General features: G+C 45.7%; 3 protein-coding genes across 3 annotated transcripts; all 3 read right to left on the reverse strand.

Moving 5' to 3' along the window:
• Window positions 1-3,296: 3,296 nt before the first annotated feature.
• Window positions 3,297-4,008, reverse strand: EDB93DRAFT_938903 (uncharacterized protein). The gene is made up of 2 exons (XM_041458009.1): window positions 3,535-4,008; window positions 3,297-3,474 (listed from the first exon to the last, which is right to left on the reverse strand). The coding sequence occupies exons 1-2, from the start codon at window positions 3,809-3,811 to the stop codon at window positions 3,374-3,376; spliced, it is 378 nt and encodes a 125-aa protein (XP_041302494.1). The 5' UTR covers window positions 3,812-4,008; the 3' UTR covers window positions 3,297-3,373.
• A 7,110-nt stretch (window positions 4,009-11,118) lies between these two features.
• Window positions 11,119-13,019, reverse strand: EDB93DRAFT_1340277 (uncharacterized protein). The gene is made up of 5 exons (XM_041455448.1): window positions 12,942-13,019; window positions 12,445-12,886; window positions 12,188-12,368; window positions 12,063-12,144; window positions 11,119-11,986 (listed from the first exon to the last, which is right to left on the reverse strand). Exons 2-5 carry the CDS (start codon window positions 12,858-12,860, stop codon window positions 11,469-11,471), a joined length of 1,197 nt encoding a protein of 398 aa, XP_041302495.1. The 5' UTR covers window positions 12,861-12,886; window positions 12,942-13,019; the 3' UTR covers window positions 11,119-11,468.
• A 3,002-nt stretch (window positions 13,020-16,021) lies between these two features.
• Window positions 16,022-18,572, reverse strand: EDB93DRAFT_1178281 (thiamine diphosphate-binding protein). Its single transcript, XM_041450575.1, has 10 exons — window positions 18,446-18,572; window positions 18,242-18,378; window positions 18,097-18,189; window positions 17,836-18,038; window positions 17,561-17,801; window positions 17,220-17,510; window positions 16,930-17,174; window positions 16,422-16,877; window positions 16,244-16,373; window positions 16,022-16,187 (listed from the first exon to the last, which is right to left on the reverse strand). The coding sequence occupies exons 1-10, from the start codon at window positions 18,493-18,495 to the stop codon at window positions 16,153-16,155; spliced, it is 1,881 nt and encodes a 626-aa protein (XP_041302496.1). The 5' UTR covers window positions 18,496-18,572; the 3' UTR covers window positions 16,022-16,152.
• Window positions 18,573-20,054: the final 1,482 nt, after the last annotated feature.

Below are 20,054 nucleotides of genomic sequence, written 5' to 3' on the forward strand. Positions count from 1 at the left end.
GAGCAACGGCTAGAGCGACTATGACAATTTTTAGATATACACACGTGCATCATAATCGCTCTAGAGTATTAGTAGCCGTCTCACCCAGCAACCCCCCAAACCGTGCATCAATATGCATTCAGGATACTTGTGATCTGCCAAGACAGGAAGTCCATGAATTTTTCTCCTATCCACACATCGTCTGTCTGAGTACAAAGCAACGATACCAAGATTAGTCGTTGTGCAGATGCTACAACGAACATGTGGCTGAGATAGATCAATGACGATCGTCTGTGTGTCATGCAAAGTTCGACGATATTGAATGTGATAAGTTTTAAGAAGAGACTGACGGCTCGAATATATCACGAACACGTGAGGTAAGAACATCAAGCATGGTAAGTGGAGAGTAAAGCAGAAAGTAGGGGCTTCAAGTCGAAAGGCATAAAGCGCACCTGCAAAAGTATCGGTGAGATGCAGATCATGAAATTTTAGGACTGTGGAATACATACTTTGATCAGGATAGCGCATCATTGTAGATCATGCACCAGATGTATATTAGGACCCTTGCAACAACCTGTTTCGATCCTGCCCAGTAGCACGTCTGTCAGAGTAAAGCACCGAATGAGATGCATACATACATAAAACACACCTCAGAGTTGCACTAGAGCGAAGAATTGATTACTTGAAAGTATACGCTTCACTTCAACAGGTCGTTATCTGCTCACCCAGGTGCTGCATGGGTAGTATGTTTGAGTTCAGACAGCTGATGGAGCAGAATTCCACACTTACTACCGTCTATCAGCTGTTTCATCACAAAAACCTGGAGGAGAAAAAGTGTGCACGATCTATAGAAGCTCAGGTGGCTTGTAACTGTCGCATCTATTGATTACCCATCTGGACTGCTCAGATTGGGCGCGATGCGAGGATCGCAGGGACCAGGGAATGTAGAAGGGCGTGACCGAGCTTACATAGCCGATAATCCGATAATCCAACTGGCTTGGATTATCATATGTCCGAGCACGACGTGATGAACGAAAACGAAGCAATAAATTACGATGATAGCAGAATCGTGCGTCAGGTAAGTATGGCCTGTCAAAATCTTACTAGTACCACGTCCATCAGTGTAAACTGTCCAGCAAAATTATAAAACACGTACACTCGTGAGAGTGGCGTTGGAGTTACGTGTCGCCGCAGTCCAGACATGAGCGGATATCTCAAAAGTAAACGAGGGCAACTTATGATCTGTTGGAGCAAAAAGAATGATCATGATTTGACATGACATTGAAGATTAGTCACCTGGACGAACAAACATGTTGAGGACAAATTTAAAACTCACCATGATCTGTCCGAGCACAAAAGAAGATGGGAAAAGTGTGGCCTTCAGGGCGGAATGTCCTGGGTATGGGGAAGACTGGATTTGGAGGATCTGTCGCAAGAGTAAGGGTTTAGTCTCATATATTACACTAGAAATACGTTTCAGCCTGTTGCTTGCAGACTACAAGCAGACTAGGGTAGAAGTTGGTTCATTTTCGACTCTCGGCAAATACCGATGGGCTTTCCGAGTCGTACTGTGTCATGTTCAAGTTTGCAAACACTAAATTATTATTGATCATGTCAAGTTCGTAAGTACTTGAGCGTCGACCATCCATGCCAATAATACTTGCCATGAAACTGGCCATACACTGTAGTGGAATAACTATTCCAAGGAAGTTCTTCCGGAAGAACTGGCAGAACTTCAGGCCTCAGTCTGAACCTGACATGTGCGAGAGTTCCGTCACATTTTGCCGGGGAGGTTCTGCCGTCTGATTGGCAGTACCAGTTCTACCTACAACAGCAGCAATAATACAGCAAATCGTATATATGCATACATTCGAAGACACATCCGCGTGAGAGTAGGTCCAGAAAACGATATAAAAGCCAGTCATCTTCCTATGATCCCCTTAAAGCTTTAGAATTACCTGATTCCACACGCACGAGTCGCAAACAATGCGTTTCTCCTCTGCAACTGTCCTCCCCATCATTGCTGCTTTAATATCATCAACATCTGCCATGCCAACTACTAGTGATGCAGCTAGCCCTTTCGGACATAAATGTGTCAAATATTGCTCAACTGACGCTGATTGCACACCAACTGCATAATGCGAATGGAGGGTATGCGTGAGTATCAGCATTTTCTGGACCTGATAACATGACTCACCTGCATGGCAGGGCTCTGCGGCTCACTGCCATGTAAGCCATATTGTTGCCTTCACATCATGGAGTTACTATGGCCGTTGACACTGACGCGCGAGGTACTGGTGATTTTTTTAGAAATGATCGACACATATAAGGGGGAAAAATCGATCCATGCTTACAGCTCTTTGCATATCGGGATTGGCGTAAAATTTCTGGGAAAGATGGGAGATGGTTTCAGATCAGCGTCAAATTGTTATGTACGAAAAATTCGTTTCATATGAAGTTAAGCGTGCAAAGACATGTCTCCTGGCAGATAATATGAGCTCAACCAGTCGCTTGAAGATATCTAGCTCTCTTGCTGCCCAGATGAATCACGATATGAACATAGTAACAACCATGCATCCACTGACAATTAATGCCAGCATGGCTGTTGTCGTAGACTTGAACACGTTGTACACCAGTGCGATTGAGAAGTAAATCATCTTTGTGAGAGGAAAGGTGATTGATTGTCATTAGCCCTAGTCAGAAAGTATCCATCTCACCCACCTCCATATGAGCATCGCGTAGGGGAGGCTGTTAATTGTCGCAAGGCCTTTATCCCCCCAAAACGTATCAGTCATACTGCACAGGAAGTCTTCCTGTGCTGACTGCTTAGAACGAGAGAAATGAGTACAAATGCGACGACCTACTGCGTTGTTCGCTGATTCATACCTTTGGTTTTGACGGACCAGCAGGACTGAGATCATTTGCTTGCCCTACGACCAACTGTGATCGATTATCTCAGATGTATGCATGTCTGTATCTCTGTGGCACGGATGGACGAGAATCATCTCAGACTAATCAACTTTCATGGCTCCTTGGTCGACTTGAATGAGGTGTCTGATAGAAGGTGGGAAACGGGCCTGAAAAACGTGGAAGATTCGAAGGTATTTTGCAGGCGCATTGAAGGGCAACGTGGTATCTGCTCGCCCATGTACTACATGAGTAGTATGTCCGAGTCCGGATAGCTGACAGAGCAAAATTCCACACTTGCTACCGTCTATCAGACATTTCAACACAAAGACCGACGGAGAAAGAAGTGCGCACGATTTATTGAAGCTCAAATGCTTGTCATTGTCGCATCTATTCATCTAGGCTGCTTGGATCGTAGGGATCAGGGAATGTAGAAATGGCGTGTCAGAGTTTAGATAGTTGTCAATTTGAGAATTCGACATATTAATCATTGTCTCGGATTATCGTTTGTCCGAGCACGAAGCATGAAGAATGACAAAGAACCAATAATTACAATGATTGCAAAATTGTGCGTTGGGTATGTATGGCCTGTCGAAGTCTTGCAAGTTAGAGCTTATCCTGGACGAAATTTTATAGAAAAAGGCCTACCTTTGAGCGCGAGAATAGATGATTCGTCGACCGATGGGCTGATCGTCCTCAGGTGGAGTGTAGATATGTCAAACGCGACGGCCAAAGTTCTTGGGGTGCAGACTCCCATATGTATAAGACTAGTATCGTAGATCAGCAATTCTGTAGGAACTTGAGTTCGTGAGTAGATAGAGATCCAACCACAGGTTAGTACTATCATCGTACCCATGATGCAGAAGTGGAGTTGAAGGTGAAGAAGGGTTAAGATGGGACACTCAAAGATATTTTGCAGGAACATCAGATGGTACAATGTCTTAGGCCGTTAGGGCGACCAATAAGGAACACAATTTGTTAGTGACCAGTGATATGTGATATACCAGAAGAATCAAGCCTATGCATGATGATCATGAGCAAAACGAAGTTCCGAGAGAGGCTATGATGTTGGTGATTACAATGATGGCGGTTGTCACCCTGTGGAAAATCTAGGTCAGCCTATCCTACTTAGTCAGTCGGCCACAGTATATGTAGAAAGAGAAAAAGTGGTTCCTTCTTGAAATACGGGCAGCGGATAAAGTCCAATCACGCACTGAATCAATCAAAACTTAGGAATTGGATGATGCTTGGAATGGACGCGCTAGATCAGGCTGAGTCAACTAGACCATGACAAATTGGAAGTTTTCGCAATATCAAAGATGATGCATACCAGTTGTCGAATGAATGATCATCACATTCGATACGCATTCATAAAAGACGAGATGGACGACAACACAAAGACACGAACGATGGCAGGACGATACGATCAGGCTTCCAGCACAGATTTAGTGTCGATTCCCATCTTAAATTCGCAAGCCCATCATGAAGTTCGAAGGCGCCCATGGGTGACTGACAGCCATAAGTTGCAGCTACTACTATGCGATCTTTTCTGACTCACCGACATGCATTAAAGTTTTAGCTGGTGGACACTAAACACATCGCGTGTGGTAGTGAGGTTTTGCTCCTCGGACTCGAGTCATATGCATACAGTGACTACGTTGGAGTAGAAATTTTCAGGGACCGCGCATTTGGGAGTCTCGACGAGTCCATGAGGTGGCTTGCGAGGGTACCATTGTATCTCTTGAGGTGATGGGGAGGGCCTTGCCATGAGAGGCAGATCTTAGAGATGAGTTTTCGTCCTATAATGAAACCAAGTCTCGGTGAGAACGGGGCCAAAGTGCTGCCAAGGGCACCATATCAAGGAATTCATTGATGACGATGTATGCTATGCAACGTGGAACAGTCAGGCTACGGTGCGACTTTCAGAGCATGCCCATGACATTACTGACCATGATGAAGGCCAGGACAAGTACTGTCGTTGGAAATGAGTTGCCAACATCGCCAACGACTGGAACTTTCCGGCGCCTCGTGTGTGTCATCACCAAAAGTCCGGCCCTCGGGCCAGGGAAGCCGAAGAGAGTGCACCTGCTTGTTTCTATCACGACCATGCTTTAACCTGTGTTAAATCAATGACTACATGATTTCATAGGGAACTCCTCTATCTCTGCAAGCTTGCAGAAAAATCACGTTGGAAATAAGTTGCCGACATCGCCATACTGCCGCGGTTTGCAAATCATTGATCATCAGAAGCATTATTTTTCTGCTTGGTTTCGCACCGCAATATTTGATACATTTTCATCATTCAGACTCTTGGCGCTGAACGCTGATTCTGGTATATCTAGCACGAACGCTATAGTACTTACACACCACCAGCATTCCCCATCCGCCCATATCCATTCTCGTTCTCAAATATGACCATAGTCTTAAACGATTCCAGTTGGTGGCCCATAATCAATTACAATATTTTGTTCAGCTATTGGATAGGCTCGTCACATCAAGATGTCTAGATCTAACATTAACTTGCACTTTCGCAGTTGCCGCAGGCTTCGTGGTAGTATACGATTGGGGTGAGCAGGACAGTGTTCAAACCGTTGATAAGTAGTCTCATGATATTTTCAGCACTCACACTTGGACAAGAGGTAGGTTAATGTCATCCCAAGAGCAGCCAATGTGCTAAGAATGATGTTATAGATTGAACTGATATGGGTAAGTGACAGAGTCCCCTATCGGGTGACAAGCAACAGAATACAATGAATTTGGGGCAGAGGCAACGCTGGTCTCTCATAACTGCGCTGTATCTGGTTGTTCGTACCTCACTTTGATGTGGTTGACAGTTGTGTTGACTCCAATATATTATAGACACGCTATATTGGAATATCATATTCTATGTATGTTATTGTGAGGCCAACACGGTGGTGCTGTACTAATAACCCATCTCTCATTATTAGTATCAATGTTCTGGGTATGTCTCGTATGCACCGTGTTTCATTTTTCTAACCCGCGACGCACAGACACCATGACAGTGGTCCCGCTGACAGATGCAGTGAGGATTCCGAGTCTGCAACATCCCATTCTCATCTAATGCCAGTGAATGCATTCATTTTTAGGGGTGAGTGAGATTCTGCCAGTAACAAACCTGGCTCAACATAGTGACACTATAGATGTAAGTCGGATTGTTGGCTACTAGCATGAAGGTGATCGCTCATTGGGTGTTTAAGGTTTTATCGTGTACTACGTACTATATGTGGCAATCGTGGTGGTAGCTACCATGTTGTGCAGTGAGCGACCCAGTTGCAATACCTCAGTGATATTGACCCGAGTGAAACGTGATGTAAGTCATCATGATTGTACGGTTATATGCCATGTACCAGAGATCTAGGATGATGCTTATGTTCCTTGTTATTATGTTCCTGGCTGTAACCATCGCCAGTGGAGTAATCGCGGCAATGGTGTTCAAGGATTCTGTACTGGGTAAGCTTTACTTGTTGACTTAAAGGACACAGCTCATTAGACGGGCATCAGAGGAGGTGATACTCTCTGGCACGTATATGTGCCATTATGAATATATAGGCAATGTCAACCTTCTGCTTTCAATGCTTTGGATGCTCTACACCGTTTGGGAGGTCCTCGCACTGTGTCTTTCAGTCTGGATTGCTGGAAAACACTTCCGTGACCTGCGACGACTCGGCCAATCGACGGGATCGACCGTCAAGGACTGCTTCAGAGTGCTGATGCAATCTCACGTGCTTTATTTTGCGAGGTGAGTTTGTAATGTGAATGATCTACTTTTCTGCTCAAGTTTCGCACGTGCTAGCTTTTTTGTGGTTTCTTTCCTGCAGTATATCACTTACTCTCCACTGGCAGAGCTCGTGGTGCGCCGGCCTGTCGCCGAAACCTGCTTGTAACCGCTGCTAATCATTTATGTAGAATTTATATTCTATGGGATCTCAGATACTCAATGGTGCTGCTGAGATCTTATTTAGCGTGCAGGCGTTTGTGCTAGGACCGCGCTTGATCCTTAGCGTCCGAGAATATCATGCCAAACTCGTGGCTGAATCCGACGCAGAAACTAGCATGAATTCGATTGTCTTCGAGAATCGTGTACATGTATCAACTAGCAGTACCGTGTAGAGAAATGCTTACCGAGTGTTCTGCATGAAGGAGATATTGGCTGAGGATCTGTCATAGTATTTATTTTAGTTATGGTTTCTCCAAGTATATTTAGGACGAGGCGTATGTAGACAAATCCATTTCATCTCTTTTCGTGTCACCTCCGTGACTAGAAGTCGGGCCAACACTTGCATCAAGTCGCAAGCCAAAATTATCCACACGGAGAAGGAAAATGAATGAATCGCACAAACTCATCACTCGACTGGATACTCCTATCACAAATGAGCATGGCAAGAAGATGGGGTATGCTGAGTGGAGAGTATACAGTTAGAGAATGGGAGCCTCGATTCAGAAGGTTTCTAAGTAACATGTCAATCTCTTAATAGAGCCTCGATCACGATATTCTGAAATTTCATTCATACATACATTATTACAGTCATGCTATCGTAGGGTTGCGCGCATGCAACTGAAAACCACGTGTCGGGTCTGCGTCCTTGCAAGATCTGTTGGAGCCCATCCTGCTAAGCACAACCAAGTAAAGCATCGGTAAAGCACCGTACGAGATAAGTACATACATATAACCATCATTGAGACCGATCCTTGGCCAGCAGATGTTCAATTGATCATTTGAAGGACGATGTATTGCTTCATGTGATTATCTGCTGGCGTAGCGTGTCTAGCTGATAAACCAGAAATTCTGCGCGCGTGGAATACTTTGGAATCGTCCGTCTAAGGACATATGAGGAGAAGTGAGAGTAGTTGTACAAGGACAGATGACTGGTGATGCTATGGCCTTGCTAGAAAACATTCCTTCAAAACCATGGCGTCATCTGGACTGAGCGAATAGAAAGCGAGGGTAGCTAGAAATAGCGTGGAGCAATTCAGCCGGCTGATAGTCTGATAGTACAAGGGTTCCGCAGCATAACTCCCGAACTAGCATGTGTTTGAACGCGAAAATGAAGGGAGATGGTGATGTATTCGACAAGAACGTTAGAGTGTGTAGTTGATACAGATACACGCTCCCGGAAGACAATTGAATTCAGGCTGGTTTCTATGTCAGAGTCAGCCACGAGTGTAGCGTGATATTCCCGGACACTAAGGATGAGGCGTAGTCCCAGCACAAATATCTGCACGACAAATCGAATTTCAAGAGCACCATTAAGTATCTGATCTCCCATAGCATGTGACTTCTACAAGAAGTGATGAGCAGTAGTTACACGCAGATATTAGTGACAGGTCGGCACACCTCAAGCTCTGGAAATACGGACAAAAATTCTCAGCGCAGAAGAGAATAAAACAAGAGTGTGCAGCCAACAATTCATTATCCACGAGTTAGTCGTGGACTCTGAGACACGTACGTGCTCGTTGTGAATAAGATGTCATTGATGCCGAGCAGGCTGTCCAGAAAAACGAGGGTGGCTTTCACCGAGCGAACCTAAACTCATGAGTGAACGTTGATGTGAAACAAGAAAGATTTGAAAGACATACACAGTCATCTAGAATGATAAATGCAACATACTTGAGGTGTTTCGCTTCAGGAAGAAATACGAGCGCTGCACTAAGTTCTATAGGAAGCTTAAGTAGGTGAATATAGCGTCGAAGTCCGTGCACTTCTCAGGGTGCCATGGGATGCCTAATGGACGAGTTGCATCGAAGATGTCAAGAAGGTCGGAGAGATATTCGAAGGAAAAGGATAATCTGTCAGGGCCCACAATGCCTCCGGCTACGGGAGAGCGAGATATAGCGTGCTCATCTACCAATGTCTTGATAGGCAAGATGTCCATTGCATAGAGGATGTCGATCGGCTTGTTGGAAATGTGACCTTGGACGCCGCCAGCTGTGGTAAGACCGAAGGGAACGTTGTGATAAATCCTACAACGAGGAGCCTCTTAGGCTATGAGGTGGCCATCCAGGCAGTCAGTCTGTTGGAGAAGCGCAAGAAGGGCACACAACTCTGCGGTAAAAATACATACGAAGGAAAATAAGTATGAGGTATGAGCGTAGGTATTGTTCATGCAATGTGTGACGAACTGCCCATCTGTGATGTTTATTGTAGACCGGCCCTTGAGTCAAAGCTTCACACTGCATTAGCATTGTATTATATAATACGAATATGTACAAAACGGGATGGTGCTGCGCCGGGGTCATAACAACTTTGAGCACCTCTTTTTGAAAAATATATCCAAGTCTCACCGGTTTACTGATGCGCCGCAGGCGGCCACGACTCGGAATACTAGTATTCATCACTATCATGCGGATACAGGCGCTGCAACGTTGAACCTTAACGTTGAACAATGCGTATATCTACTAGCATGATTCATGAACACTACTAGATCATTATAACCATTGAACATTCCCCGTTCACTTACACCCATCCCTTGAATATGACCCTGATCTCAAATGATCCAAGTTGGTGGCCGATAATCGATTTTAATATTTTTAGCAGCTATTGGATGAGTTCGTCTTATTAGTCGATGATGTCTCGATCTAATAGTGACTTACGGTTTCGCAGTTGCCGCAGGCCTCGTATTGGTATACGATTGGGGTATGAAGAACAGTCTTCTAACAACGAAAACCGCTGATATTCTTATGATATTTTTAGTGCTAACACTCGAACAAGAGGTAGGTCGGTGCTGTTGCCAGGATAGCCAACTCGCTAAGAATGGACCCTGTCATAGATTGAGCTAATCTGGGTAAGTGACAGAGTCGCATATCGGAATAAAAACACTGAATTCACGATAGAGGCAACGCTGGTCTCTCATGACTGTGCTGTACCTCGTTGTTCGTATTCCATCTTACACTATGGGGTGATTGGCGGTTGTGCTGACTCAAAAATGTTCTAGATACGCTATATTGGACCACCGTATTCTGTGTATGTTTTGAAGGCCATCACATTGGCGCTGTGCTAATAATCCACCTCTCATCAACAGTATCAGCATTCTTCATATGTCTTTGATGCACTGTATTCGATTCTTCTGACTGGCTGCACACTGGCAGAATACATGCCAATGCTCTCGCTGACAGATGCAGTGAGTATTCCGCAACCATGTCATTCCCATCCAATGAAGACACTTATTTGTAGGGGCGAGTGACTTGAAATTCTGACCATTGAACTTGGCTCAACATAACGATTCAATAGATGTGAGTCCGAGTGTTTGATTCTAGTACGAGGGTGATCGCTAATTAGGTGTTTCAGGCACTATGACGAACTGCGCGCTGAATGGGACAAATGTAATCGTGCCTGCTATGCTGGGTGGTGAGTTACCCAGCTGCAATATTTCAGCGACATAGATTCTACTGAAACATGGTGCAAGTCATCATGATTGCTCGGTTGCATGCCATGTATCAGGGATCTAGAATGATGCTTATCTTCCTTGTTATGATCTTCCTTACTGTAAACATTGCCTGCGGAGTACTCATCACAATAGCACTCAAGTACCATATTGTAGCGGGTAAGTTTCACTTGCTGACTTGAAGAACCCAGCTCATTGGACGAATACCAGAGGAACTGATACTCTCTGGCATATATATGTGCAACTACGGGCTTGAGGGAGACTTAGCGCTTCTGATTTCGATGCTTTGGATGCTCAACACGGTTTGGGAGGTCCTGGCACTGTCTCTTTCAGTCTGGATTGCTGTGAAGCATTTCCGTGACCTGAGACGACTCAGCCCATCGACAGGATCGACCATCAGGGACTGTTTCATAGTACTGATAAAATCACACGTGCTTTATTTTGCAAGGTGAGCTTGTGATGTGAATATGGTTATCTTTTTCTGCTCACGTTCCGCACGTATCAGCTTTGCTTGTGTCTCTTGCCTCAAGCTTGCTTTTGTCTCGCCAGGGATAGCCGTGGTACGCCAAGCTGTCGCTGGGATTTGCTTGTAACAATCGCTCATTATTTTTGTAGAATCTATATTCTAAAGATGCTATAATACTCTATAGTACTTCCCAGATTTTATTTGGCGTGCAGATGTTTGTGCTAGGACCACGCCTCATCCTTAGCGTTCGACAATATCACGCTAAACCCGTGGCCGAATCCGATGCAGAAACTGGCATGGATTCGATTGTCTTCGAGCAGCGTGTACATGTACCAACTAGCAGTACCGTATAGGGCAATGCTTGCCGAGAAATTATTGAAACTGTATGTTACATGTCCGTATTTAGTTCTCAATTTTCCACAAAACAATGTGTTGAATATGTACGGTTGAGTATGTATGGTCAAGCCATGGAATATCAAAAAGTTACTGTGACGAGAGACCCACATGTACGAGATATGCAACACAGTGGGAGATTGCATGTGGTGCTAAAAATGACGATACCCTCGATTTTTCTTTTTCCCTTCAGCCTCAGGCAGGAGTGTGCCTGAAACGGGGATATACATCTCGGTGTCTTTTACGGGAAAACACGCATCCCTGCCTTGGGCGTCAAATGTATCACCCTGCCCAACAATCACAGTGGCAGGAATGCCAGCTCATGCAGCAAAGAAAGAAGCAGATTGTAGCGGTCTCTCTGGAATCTCTTTGGACACTGCGACCAAGCGATGGCCAAGGACATGGGGATAGCGGAGTACCCTCGAGGCCACTTCACGACATAACTTTGAAACAAATCCCAGTGTACGGACGTCTTGTAGATCAAGATAAAAAGCGATCTCTTGCCAAAGTTCCAAGGGTAGTGTTGTCTGAGAGCCGATGCTGGGTGGTGCATCGCTAATCCCCTGAGCAAAAAACTTTTTGCGCCATACATATATTCCGTTGTGCCCATGCCAGACCTTCATAACACGCACAAAGAGTGCAGGGTCGATGCGATGACCAAGGCGAGCGAGAGCGGTGATTCCTGGCGTAGAAGGGGATTCTGCGAAGAATAATGGCAAAAATTGGAGGGCAGTGGTATGACTAAACGTCGTGTGTATGTCCTTTACCACTTTGACAACTGCACAGTGGGAAACAGAGAATGCAACTCCAAAGTAATCGCCTGGAGCATCCCGTTGCTCTAAAATTGATTTGATCAAGCGTGACACAGAGGCCTGCAGGCATCTCTCATTGTCTAAATGCTTTGCGAAGCAAACCACTGGTGTCTTCGCGAGCCCATATGAATTCCTTTCTATCCGGCATGGGAGGCTGAACCAACACGGATGGTGCATCGAATATCTGAGGAGCAAACGCAAGTCTGACAACAGAGTATGCAGCAAACCATCAGCGCATCTCTGAGTCGGTTGTGATTGGAATCGGTCTCGAATTCGTGGATTAATTGGTCAAGTTGAAGCACTGGGTGGGACATGCAGCACCCAATGATCATCTCTAACAATGAGACCCGGACCTGCTCATTTTTGGACAAGATGTCGTTGATGCCGAGCAGGTCGTTCACAGCCGCGCTAGGGCCCGTGCAAGCCAAAGATCGATGTCTCTAGGTCAGAATCGTCTACAACTGGCGCCACTGGCCTCTTGTACTTGTGCTCAGGGGGACACATTGGTGTACAAGCTAGGTTGTAGTAATGGTCGTTGCAAATGTGCTCGAGAAAGTCTTTTGGTTCCGGAAGGCATTCCAAGGAGTAAGATGGTATCCCGTTTACATCGAAGATACTGTGATCAAGGTCGATCCCATAGGTGAACGCTACATCGATGTGCCTAGCTTCTGGCTGCTGATCAAAAATGGTGAGATCGTAATCAATATCTAGGGGAAAGGATTGGCCCTCAGACTCGTCCAGCATCTCTTTTAACTCCTGTTGCTTCCTTGTGATGGCATGGGGCAACCGCATCCATTCAAGCACCTCTACGCCAAGACTCTCCGGATACGAGTCAAAACGACGATAGTAGCAGAAATACATATTTCGATAACGGTAAATATAGCGCCCACGAGTGCCCATGTCTGCAGGTGGAATTTTAACAAAATCTGGACAATGGAGAGTGTCATACTCCGTTTATAAGGGTCACGAAGTATGACATGCCTGCAGGGTGCGCTTTTGTTTGTCACTTTATAAGCGAGAAGGACGACACGATTGTTATAGGAGGGAGCGCAAAACTATTCGGTACATGCCGACTGCCGTAGTATACTTATTCTATTTTAAAGTCAGATAGTCCGAATCTCCGCTAACTCACTCAGTGCATGAATCATCTCGTAGGTATGTGTGCCGTCGTACCTGCTATAACAACTTTGAATACAAGACTGTCGGACGAGAAGTTGTTAAAAGTCGAACGAAGTGTTTTGAACTAAAAATCATGTGAGTGTAGGAATAAACAAACTGTTGGACGAGCAACAATGTTCGAAGAATGTGATATATTTGTAGTTTTGCTATAGGTAGTACTATATAATTACATGAATGTTGAGAACATATATGCTGTTTTCCGTGACAGAGTCATGAATGGTCTTATCAGATAATCAGATAATCATTGAAAATTTAATTACAACAAATAAACATGTAAATTGGCACTGGAAGCTGTGACATCGCTGCACTGGGTGGTCCTGTGCAGAGCTGTACGAAGGAACTAAGATGTGGATCTGAGGCTCTGTACAGACCTGTACAAAACATTGTAATTTGCTGATGCCTGATGGCGCTCGAGTGGAGTGTTGTGCTGTGCCGGATCTGTGATAAGAAACCGAGTTCAGTCATAAGTAAAATACGCGATTAGTAATACGTTACTCCGAAGATATTATTTTCTAGCTCTAATTACCTCGTCCAGACATACCCATACTCGCTGGAACATGACCGTGGTCTTAAATGATCCCACGTGGTGGCCGCTAATCAATTCAAATATTTTTTCCAGCTATTGGTTAGGTGTGTCGAATCAAGAATCAAGATGTGATCTTACATTCACTTGCGGTTTCGCAGTTGCCGCCACTGCCGTTATAGTATATGATTGGGGTGAGCAGGACAGCGTTCGAAAACTACTGATATTCTCATGATACCTCCAGTACTAACACTGGGGCAAGAGGTACGTCGATGTTATCGTCGAAGCGGCAACTTGCTAAGAAAGGTGTTACAGATTGAACTGATCTGGGTGAGTAACAAAGTCCCTTATCAGGAGACAGACCGGAGAATGCAATGGATTCGCGACAGAGGCAGCGATGGTCTCTCATGACTCTGTTATATTTGGTCGTTCGTACCTCATGTTGTGCTATAGCGTGATGGGCAAGTTGTGCTGAATCCCAAATGTTCTAGATACGCTATACTGCAATACCATTTTCTGTGTACGTGTCGAGGCCAACAAGTTGGCACCGTGCTAATGGCTCATCTCTGATAATCAGTACAAGTGTTCTGGGTATGTCTCGTGTGCGCTATGTTCGATTCTTCTGACGGGCGGCATACAGCAAGTATGCCATGGGTCTCACTGACAGATGCAGTGAGTATTCCCCAATCATGTCATTCCCATCCCATAAAGACACTCATGTGTAGGGGTGAGTAAAGTTCTGACAATTAAACTTGGCTTAATACAATGACTCGATAGGTGTGAGTAGGAACTTTTGGTACTAGTACGAGAATATTCATTAATTGGGTGCTTCAGGCAGTATTACGTCCCACGCACGGAATGGGGTATATGTGGTCGTATCTGTCATGTTGGGTGGTAAGTCACCCAGCTGCAATACCTGTGATATTGACTCGACTGAAATATGATACAAGTTATCATGATTTCTCGCCTACATGCCATGTATCAGGGATCTAGAATGACACTCATCTCCCTCGTCGTGATCTTTCTGGCTGATAGTATCGCCTGCGGAGTAATGGGGGCAATAGCATTCAAGGATACTGTAGCGGGTAAATTTACTCCTTGGCTTGAAAAACCCGACTCATTGGATGAACACAGAGGAGCTGATACTCTCTGGCACGTATGTGTGTGATTATGAATTTGAAGCGGACGACCAGCTCCTGTTTTCAATGATTTGGATGCTCTACACTGTTTGGGAAGTTCTCGCACTGTGTCTTTCAGTCTGGGTTGCTGTAAAACACTTCCGTGACCTCAGACGACTTGGTCCATCGACAGGATCAATCATCGGGGACTGTTTCAAAGTGCTGATACAATATCATGTACTTTATTTTGCAAGGTGAGCTTGTGATGTGAATGGCCATACTTTTGTTAAGTTTTACGCATCCTAGCTTTATTTATATCTCTTGCCTCGAGCTTGTCGTCTGGTTCTCTCCAGAGACTTCGGTGCGCCGACTTGTCGCTGGCATCTGCGTGTAACCATTGCTCATCGTGTCTGTAGAATTCAAATTCTTCTGGAGTTAAGACACTCTATGATGCTCTTCAAATTTTCATAAACGTGCAGATGTTTGTGCTGGGACCACGGCTCATCCTTAGCGTTCGACAATATCACGCAAAACTTGTGGAAAACTCCGACGCAGAAACTAGCATGGATTCGATTGTCTTCCAGGAGCATGTACATGTATCAACTAGCAGTACCGTGTAAGGACCGAGTGGTGTGCAGAAAAGAGAAATGTGGTCGAGGATCCGTTATGGTATTTGTTTATTATATGGTATTTCAAAGTATATTTGACAGTTCTAGGCAAATCTATTTCTTGTTGTATTACTCTGAGTGGGGAGTGAAGAATTACAGAACCAGAGCTTCAAGTCAGAAGGCCGGGGGTACTTCTAAAGTTACTAATGAGGCATCGACCGCGATATTCTGTTGGAGCCCCCACTAAATGGAAGCATGATGAATGAAAGAACGACTAGATGATAAATTAGAGGTGTGGCCCGGAGGAATTAAGGTACTACATCCTGAATAGATAGCCAGCAGTTTTGATACAGAGAAGCCTGTCCGCATAACATTGTGGGGATCCTCACTGAGTAGTAAAACATATCCTGTGACTATCCCTGAGTTTGGACAATATACCCTCGTACCTGAGAAATTGGTCGAGCATCTGTATTTATTTTAGCTATTTTTCAAAGTATATCTAAGACGAGATTTATGTGGACATTCCTTGTTGTAACGCTACTGGAAGTCAGTGAACCGCCCGCCCATGCTTGGACCGAACTCGGTTCCCCGACTTATCATTTGACTTGACGCTCATTTTAAAATTCTTCTCCGTAAGTGCTTAACACGATCAAGAATTCGCATTCCCTCCATCATTCTACTACAAGGTAACAGTACAAATTGCAATTGCATTACAGTAATATTGTGTTTTTGGAAAGCCTTCTCTATAATATATGCTCCATTTTCTAGTTGGACAACTGCTTGATCTTCATAATGATCGCTGTAGGAATGCCACGATTAACATCAGTCAGCACCAAATTCAAGGATAAGACGAACATTGAGGGTCAAGGTTTTGGTAAGGAATTTGCTCGGACAGACCACCGCAGCCTTCCTTGACTGTACCCATGTAGCCATACTTGGGTGTGAGCTGGCGCTCGATGAGCCAAGTACCCATCTTCGAACCAAGCTGAAAGAGACGTCAGTGTGTGCCTATCGAACGAGAACAGATACGTACCCCGGTCTTTTGGTTCAGTGACTCGACGACCAGCACGAAGGGGCTTGAGCCGATCTTCCTGAGCGTTTGTTCATCGACCAAGTTGAGCGTAGGCTTGTTGATCAAGCCGACATCCAGACCCTGCTGGCGGCAGCGCAGGACAGCGTCCCACGAGCGGTAGAGCATCTCACCGAAAGAGACAACGTATCCAGCCTTGCCGTCGACGATCGTCTCGTCCTTGCCAGGCACGAACTCGTAGCCATCACCAAAGAATTTGGTACCGTCCTCCTTGAGGATGTAAGGCACCTTCGAACGCGTAGAGAAAACGAAGCGCAAGCCACGCTCGAAAAAGACCCGCTGGATGACAGCCACCATCTGCAATGGGTCTGCAGGGAAGTACATCCACGTTTGGACATCAGAGAGACCATTGTCGGCGAAAAAGGAGTTGACGCCAAAGTGGCAGGTGTTGTCGGCCATCTATTGACAGAGTGAGTCCTGGCCTCAGATCTAACATCGATAATTCACGCACCTCATCAACACCAGAGTGCGAGAAGTGACTAAGAACATTGCAGTTGTTAAGGCGGGCCATGGTGACCTCAGAGATAACCATCTCAAGGAAAGCCGAGAACGTCGAGAAGACACCGAACTTGTTCGCGTCGAAACCGAAACCAGCAGCGGTCGAGAAGTTTCCACGTTCCATGATACCAGATGGAACAAACACCTCGGGGTGTTTTTGGTGAATAACCTTGAGACCAGTGGAACCCTCGAGATCACCTTTTTTGAAATGAGCAAAGTTCCTAAATTTATCAATGAACTCACTGTCGATCACCATGACTTTCTCGGCAGCCTCCTCCTTGCTAAGCTTGTCCAGCACCAAGTTGACAGCTTCACCGAAGACAACACGGTTTGCGCCAACCTCCTTGGTGGAACCAATGTATAAGTATGGCGCGCTCGCAGGCTTGATGTTGTTGAGGATACCCTCCGACATTGACGTGGGGTATCCCCGTGCGGTGAGGTATTTGATGGCGGACTTCACAGGGATAACATCATGCCCGTGAGTGCTACCTTCAATGTCAGCAACACCCGGTGCCATAAGACGCTTTGAGACGACTAAAACCATGATCAAAACTCAAGTTACGCTAAGAATTCGATGGACTTACCAGCAGCAGGACCATCGTAGGTGACGATGGCGGCGACAGCGGCCCATAGGGCATCGATGTCCTCACCCTGAACAGTGTAGACCTTGAGACCGTGACCCTCGAGAGTCTTACTGACGTCGTAGCCCTTCAGGTACTGAGATGGGTGTCCGGCGATAGTGACGTCATTGTCGTCGATCAACAATTTAACGTTCAAGTTCTGCGCAACCGCCAATCTGGCAGCCTCGGCATCGTTACCCTCCTGCTGGGAACCATCGGAACCCAGACAGAAGACGAACCTTCTCCTTGTTTGCCATGGCGACACCGTTCACCATGGGCCACATGTGACCAAGACGGCCGGAGGAGAACTTGACACCAGGTGTCAAACCCAGTTCGGGGTGACCAGGTAACTTTGAGTTGGCTTCGCGGTAGTGAAGGAGATGTTCAGGGGGGATGTGCCCATCGAGAGCAGAGAGCAGGTATTGGGTCGCGACACGGTGACCTTAGTATATCGTTAAGTCAAGTCCAAAAAATCATGATACATATATTCATTTACGTACCAGCTTCGTCGAAGACGATGGGGAGGTATTTCTCCGATGCCTCGAACAAACTGAGGAGAATGCACACCTCTGGAATGGTGTCATAAGCTCCACCTGATGCGAACGGTAAGCGAGAAGCAAGCTATCGGAGATCAAAGCTACAAACCAGTGTGCCCACTCACTCCCCGAGCAGCACCTGTTGCAGTGAAGAGTACGAGAGCATCACGGAGAAGCTGGATGTTGTGCAGAAGAGTTGATCTCTGTTCTGCAGTCAACTGGGGTTTGGAGGGGTCAAGCGTCAATCTTATCGCATCAAAAGAACCTTAATTGAGCAGATATTCCAAATTTACTGCGACAAGTAGACACTGACTTTCTGTACTTTTTGAGATCAATGGGGAATGCGCTCTCTGTGCCGGACATTTTGGGAGATCAGGTGCTTCGGAGGTCTAAGTAATTGTGGTGTGATGGATGGACTGATCATTCGATCCTTGCCGAGCTTTATTCAAGCCAAGCGTGAGAACTTGCATATCCACGGGCCGCGTTTAGCAGCTCTAGCTCACATGCAACGTTCGAAAGCTTTCACAAGCGAGAGCGCATTGGAGCGCACTCAGCTAGTCCCAGAGTACATGGTTACTAGGCCATTTGCTCACAGCACTGCTTCATTAGTCCTTTCGATGGGAGAACGACGCTACCGTGAGCCTGTTCGCATTTAGATTAGTGCACATCTTCCCAATCATGTGAGCGTTCGTCGCATTTTCACGGCTGTCAGTGAAAGTTCTGTGAGTCTCCTATCTGTTTTCTTGCGAGTTTCTATGGAACGAACGAATCATGATGCTTTGGGTAGACATGTACACACGTTCTTCGTATTCGGCCTGGGATGGTTACTACATGACTTCCCCCGCGCGCGGTTATCGGAGGCTACATCCCTTCCGAGAGGCTTATGATACAGGAACCCGGTGGGGGCGGTGCCCCTGACGAATGGTTGTGGTCGATCTAATTATGGTCAAGCGCAACGCCAATCTACCCGTCCTATCTGCGCTGCTAATGCCAACACTGGCTTTGAACTATGTCGACGCTGTCTAAGCAACATTAAGGTGGTGGTCTATATTAGCCTATCGCTTGCCTACATGCTGAGTGGACGAACAACCAGTGACCTGGATCCCATGATATGCACCATGCATTGATCGGACTTGCCTAAAGCTTGAATACAGTTTGGAGTCGATGCATGGATAAGACCAACACACATGACTGGATCTGATCTCACGATTGTCGAGTACGCATGATGATCATTGACATCACTAAAGTTAGAATTTCGGCATGGCCCCTCAAACTTGTGATATCTACTACAAGTACTCGTCACATGAATTCAACCTTGGACCTGTTAGGTTGTATACCTCCTTCAGCGGATGTACTGAACCTTCGAAATGCGTCGTTGAAGGGTTGTTCAAGCCGGTCTTTTGCTGGACTACACAAAGTATGGTATGTCGGACCTTTTGAGATATAATTAACAATGAGCCTGATCAGGCTTAGGTTGGCTGCGGTGCCGCACATGCGCTTCAAGTTGCAAAAAGATCTATGTCTCATGATCTATAGAACAATTGAAATCGCAGACATGAGTCGACGCGTCTCAATCTCCTATTGCTTTGATTCAGACGATAACACAAAAGCTTTCCGCCACACCTCGTTACTCCTCCCTCGCCAGCAGTACTTGGCCCTAGACCTTGACATTCACTGTGCAGCGGACACCAGCTAGTTTTGCTTCTGCACCAACACGTAAAGATGTAGCTCGACTACACCTGAAACACGGATCAAGTTCAAGGCAATTTCAAAAACAACCTTAGCTTGAGCCGAGCCGAAGATTCACCTCGCAGAAGATTTGTTTTACATCGATGAAGGTAGTTCGTCAGAACAGAAGATTTTTTGCATGGTGGAAGTACATTCTCGTCATGGAAGCATCACACACCATTATTTGATATTCA

The sequence above is a fragment of the Suillus bovinus genome (genome assembly GCF_016758785.1).
Source record: "Suillus bovinus strain UH-Sbo-P2 chromosome Unknown EDB93scaffold_94, whole genome shotgun sequence".
In the NCBI taxonomy this organism is placed as follows: Eukaryota; Fungi; Basidiomycota; class Agaricomycetes; order Boletales; family Suillaceae; genus Suillus; species Suillus bovinus.

Excerpts from the sequence above, each read along its gene's own strand:
- EDB93DRAFT_938903 (XM_041458009.1), bottom strand. The coding sequence starts at position 3,811 with ATGTTCCTGCAAAATATCTTTGAGTGTCCCATCTTAACCCTTCTTCAC. Across the intron at positions 3,475-3,534 it reads ATCTATTCTCGCGCTCAAAG|GCCATACATACCCAACGCAC; the intron begins GTAGGCCTTTTT and ends AGACTTCGACAG.
- EDB93DRAFT_1340277 (XM_041455448.1), bottom strand. The coding sequence starts at position 12,860 with ATGGGCACTCGTGGGCGCTATATTTACCGTTATCGAAATATGTATTTC. Across the intron at positions 12,369-12,444 it reads ATGTGTCCCCCTGAGCACAA|CGCGGCTGTGAACGACCTGC; the intron begins GTACAAGAGGCC and ends CACGGGCCCTAG. Across the intron at positions 11,987-12,062 it reads GGCTCGCGAAGACACCAGTG|AGCAACGGGATGCTCCAGGC; the intron begins GTTTGCTTCGCA and ends AATCAATTTTAG.
- EDB93DRAFT_1178281 (XM_041450575.1), bottom strand. The coding sequence starts at position 18,495 with ATGTCCGGCACAGAGAGCGCATTCCCCATTGATCTCAAAAAGTACAGA. Across the intron at positions 18,190-18,241 it reads GGGAGTGAGTGGGCACACTG|GTGGAGCTTATGACACCATT; the intron begins GTTTGTAGCTTT and ends CGTTCGCATCAG. Across the intron at positions 18,039-18,096 it reads CATCGTCTTCGACGAAGCTG|GTCACCGTGTCGCGACCCAA; the intron begins GTACGTAAATGA and ends CGATATACTAAG.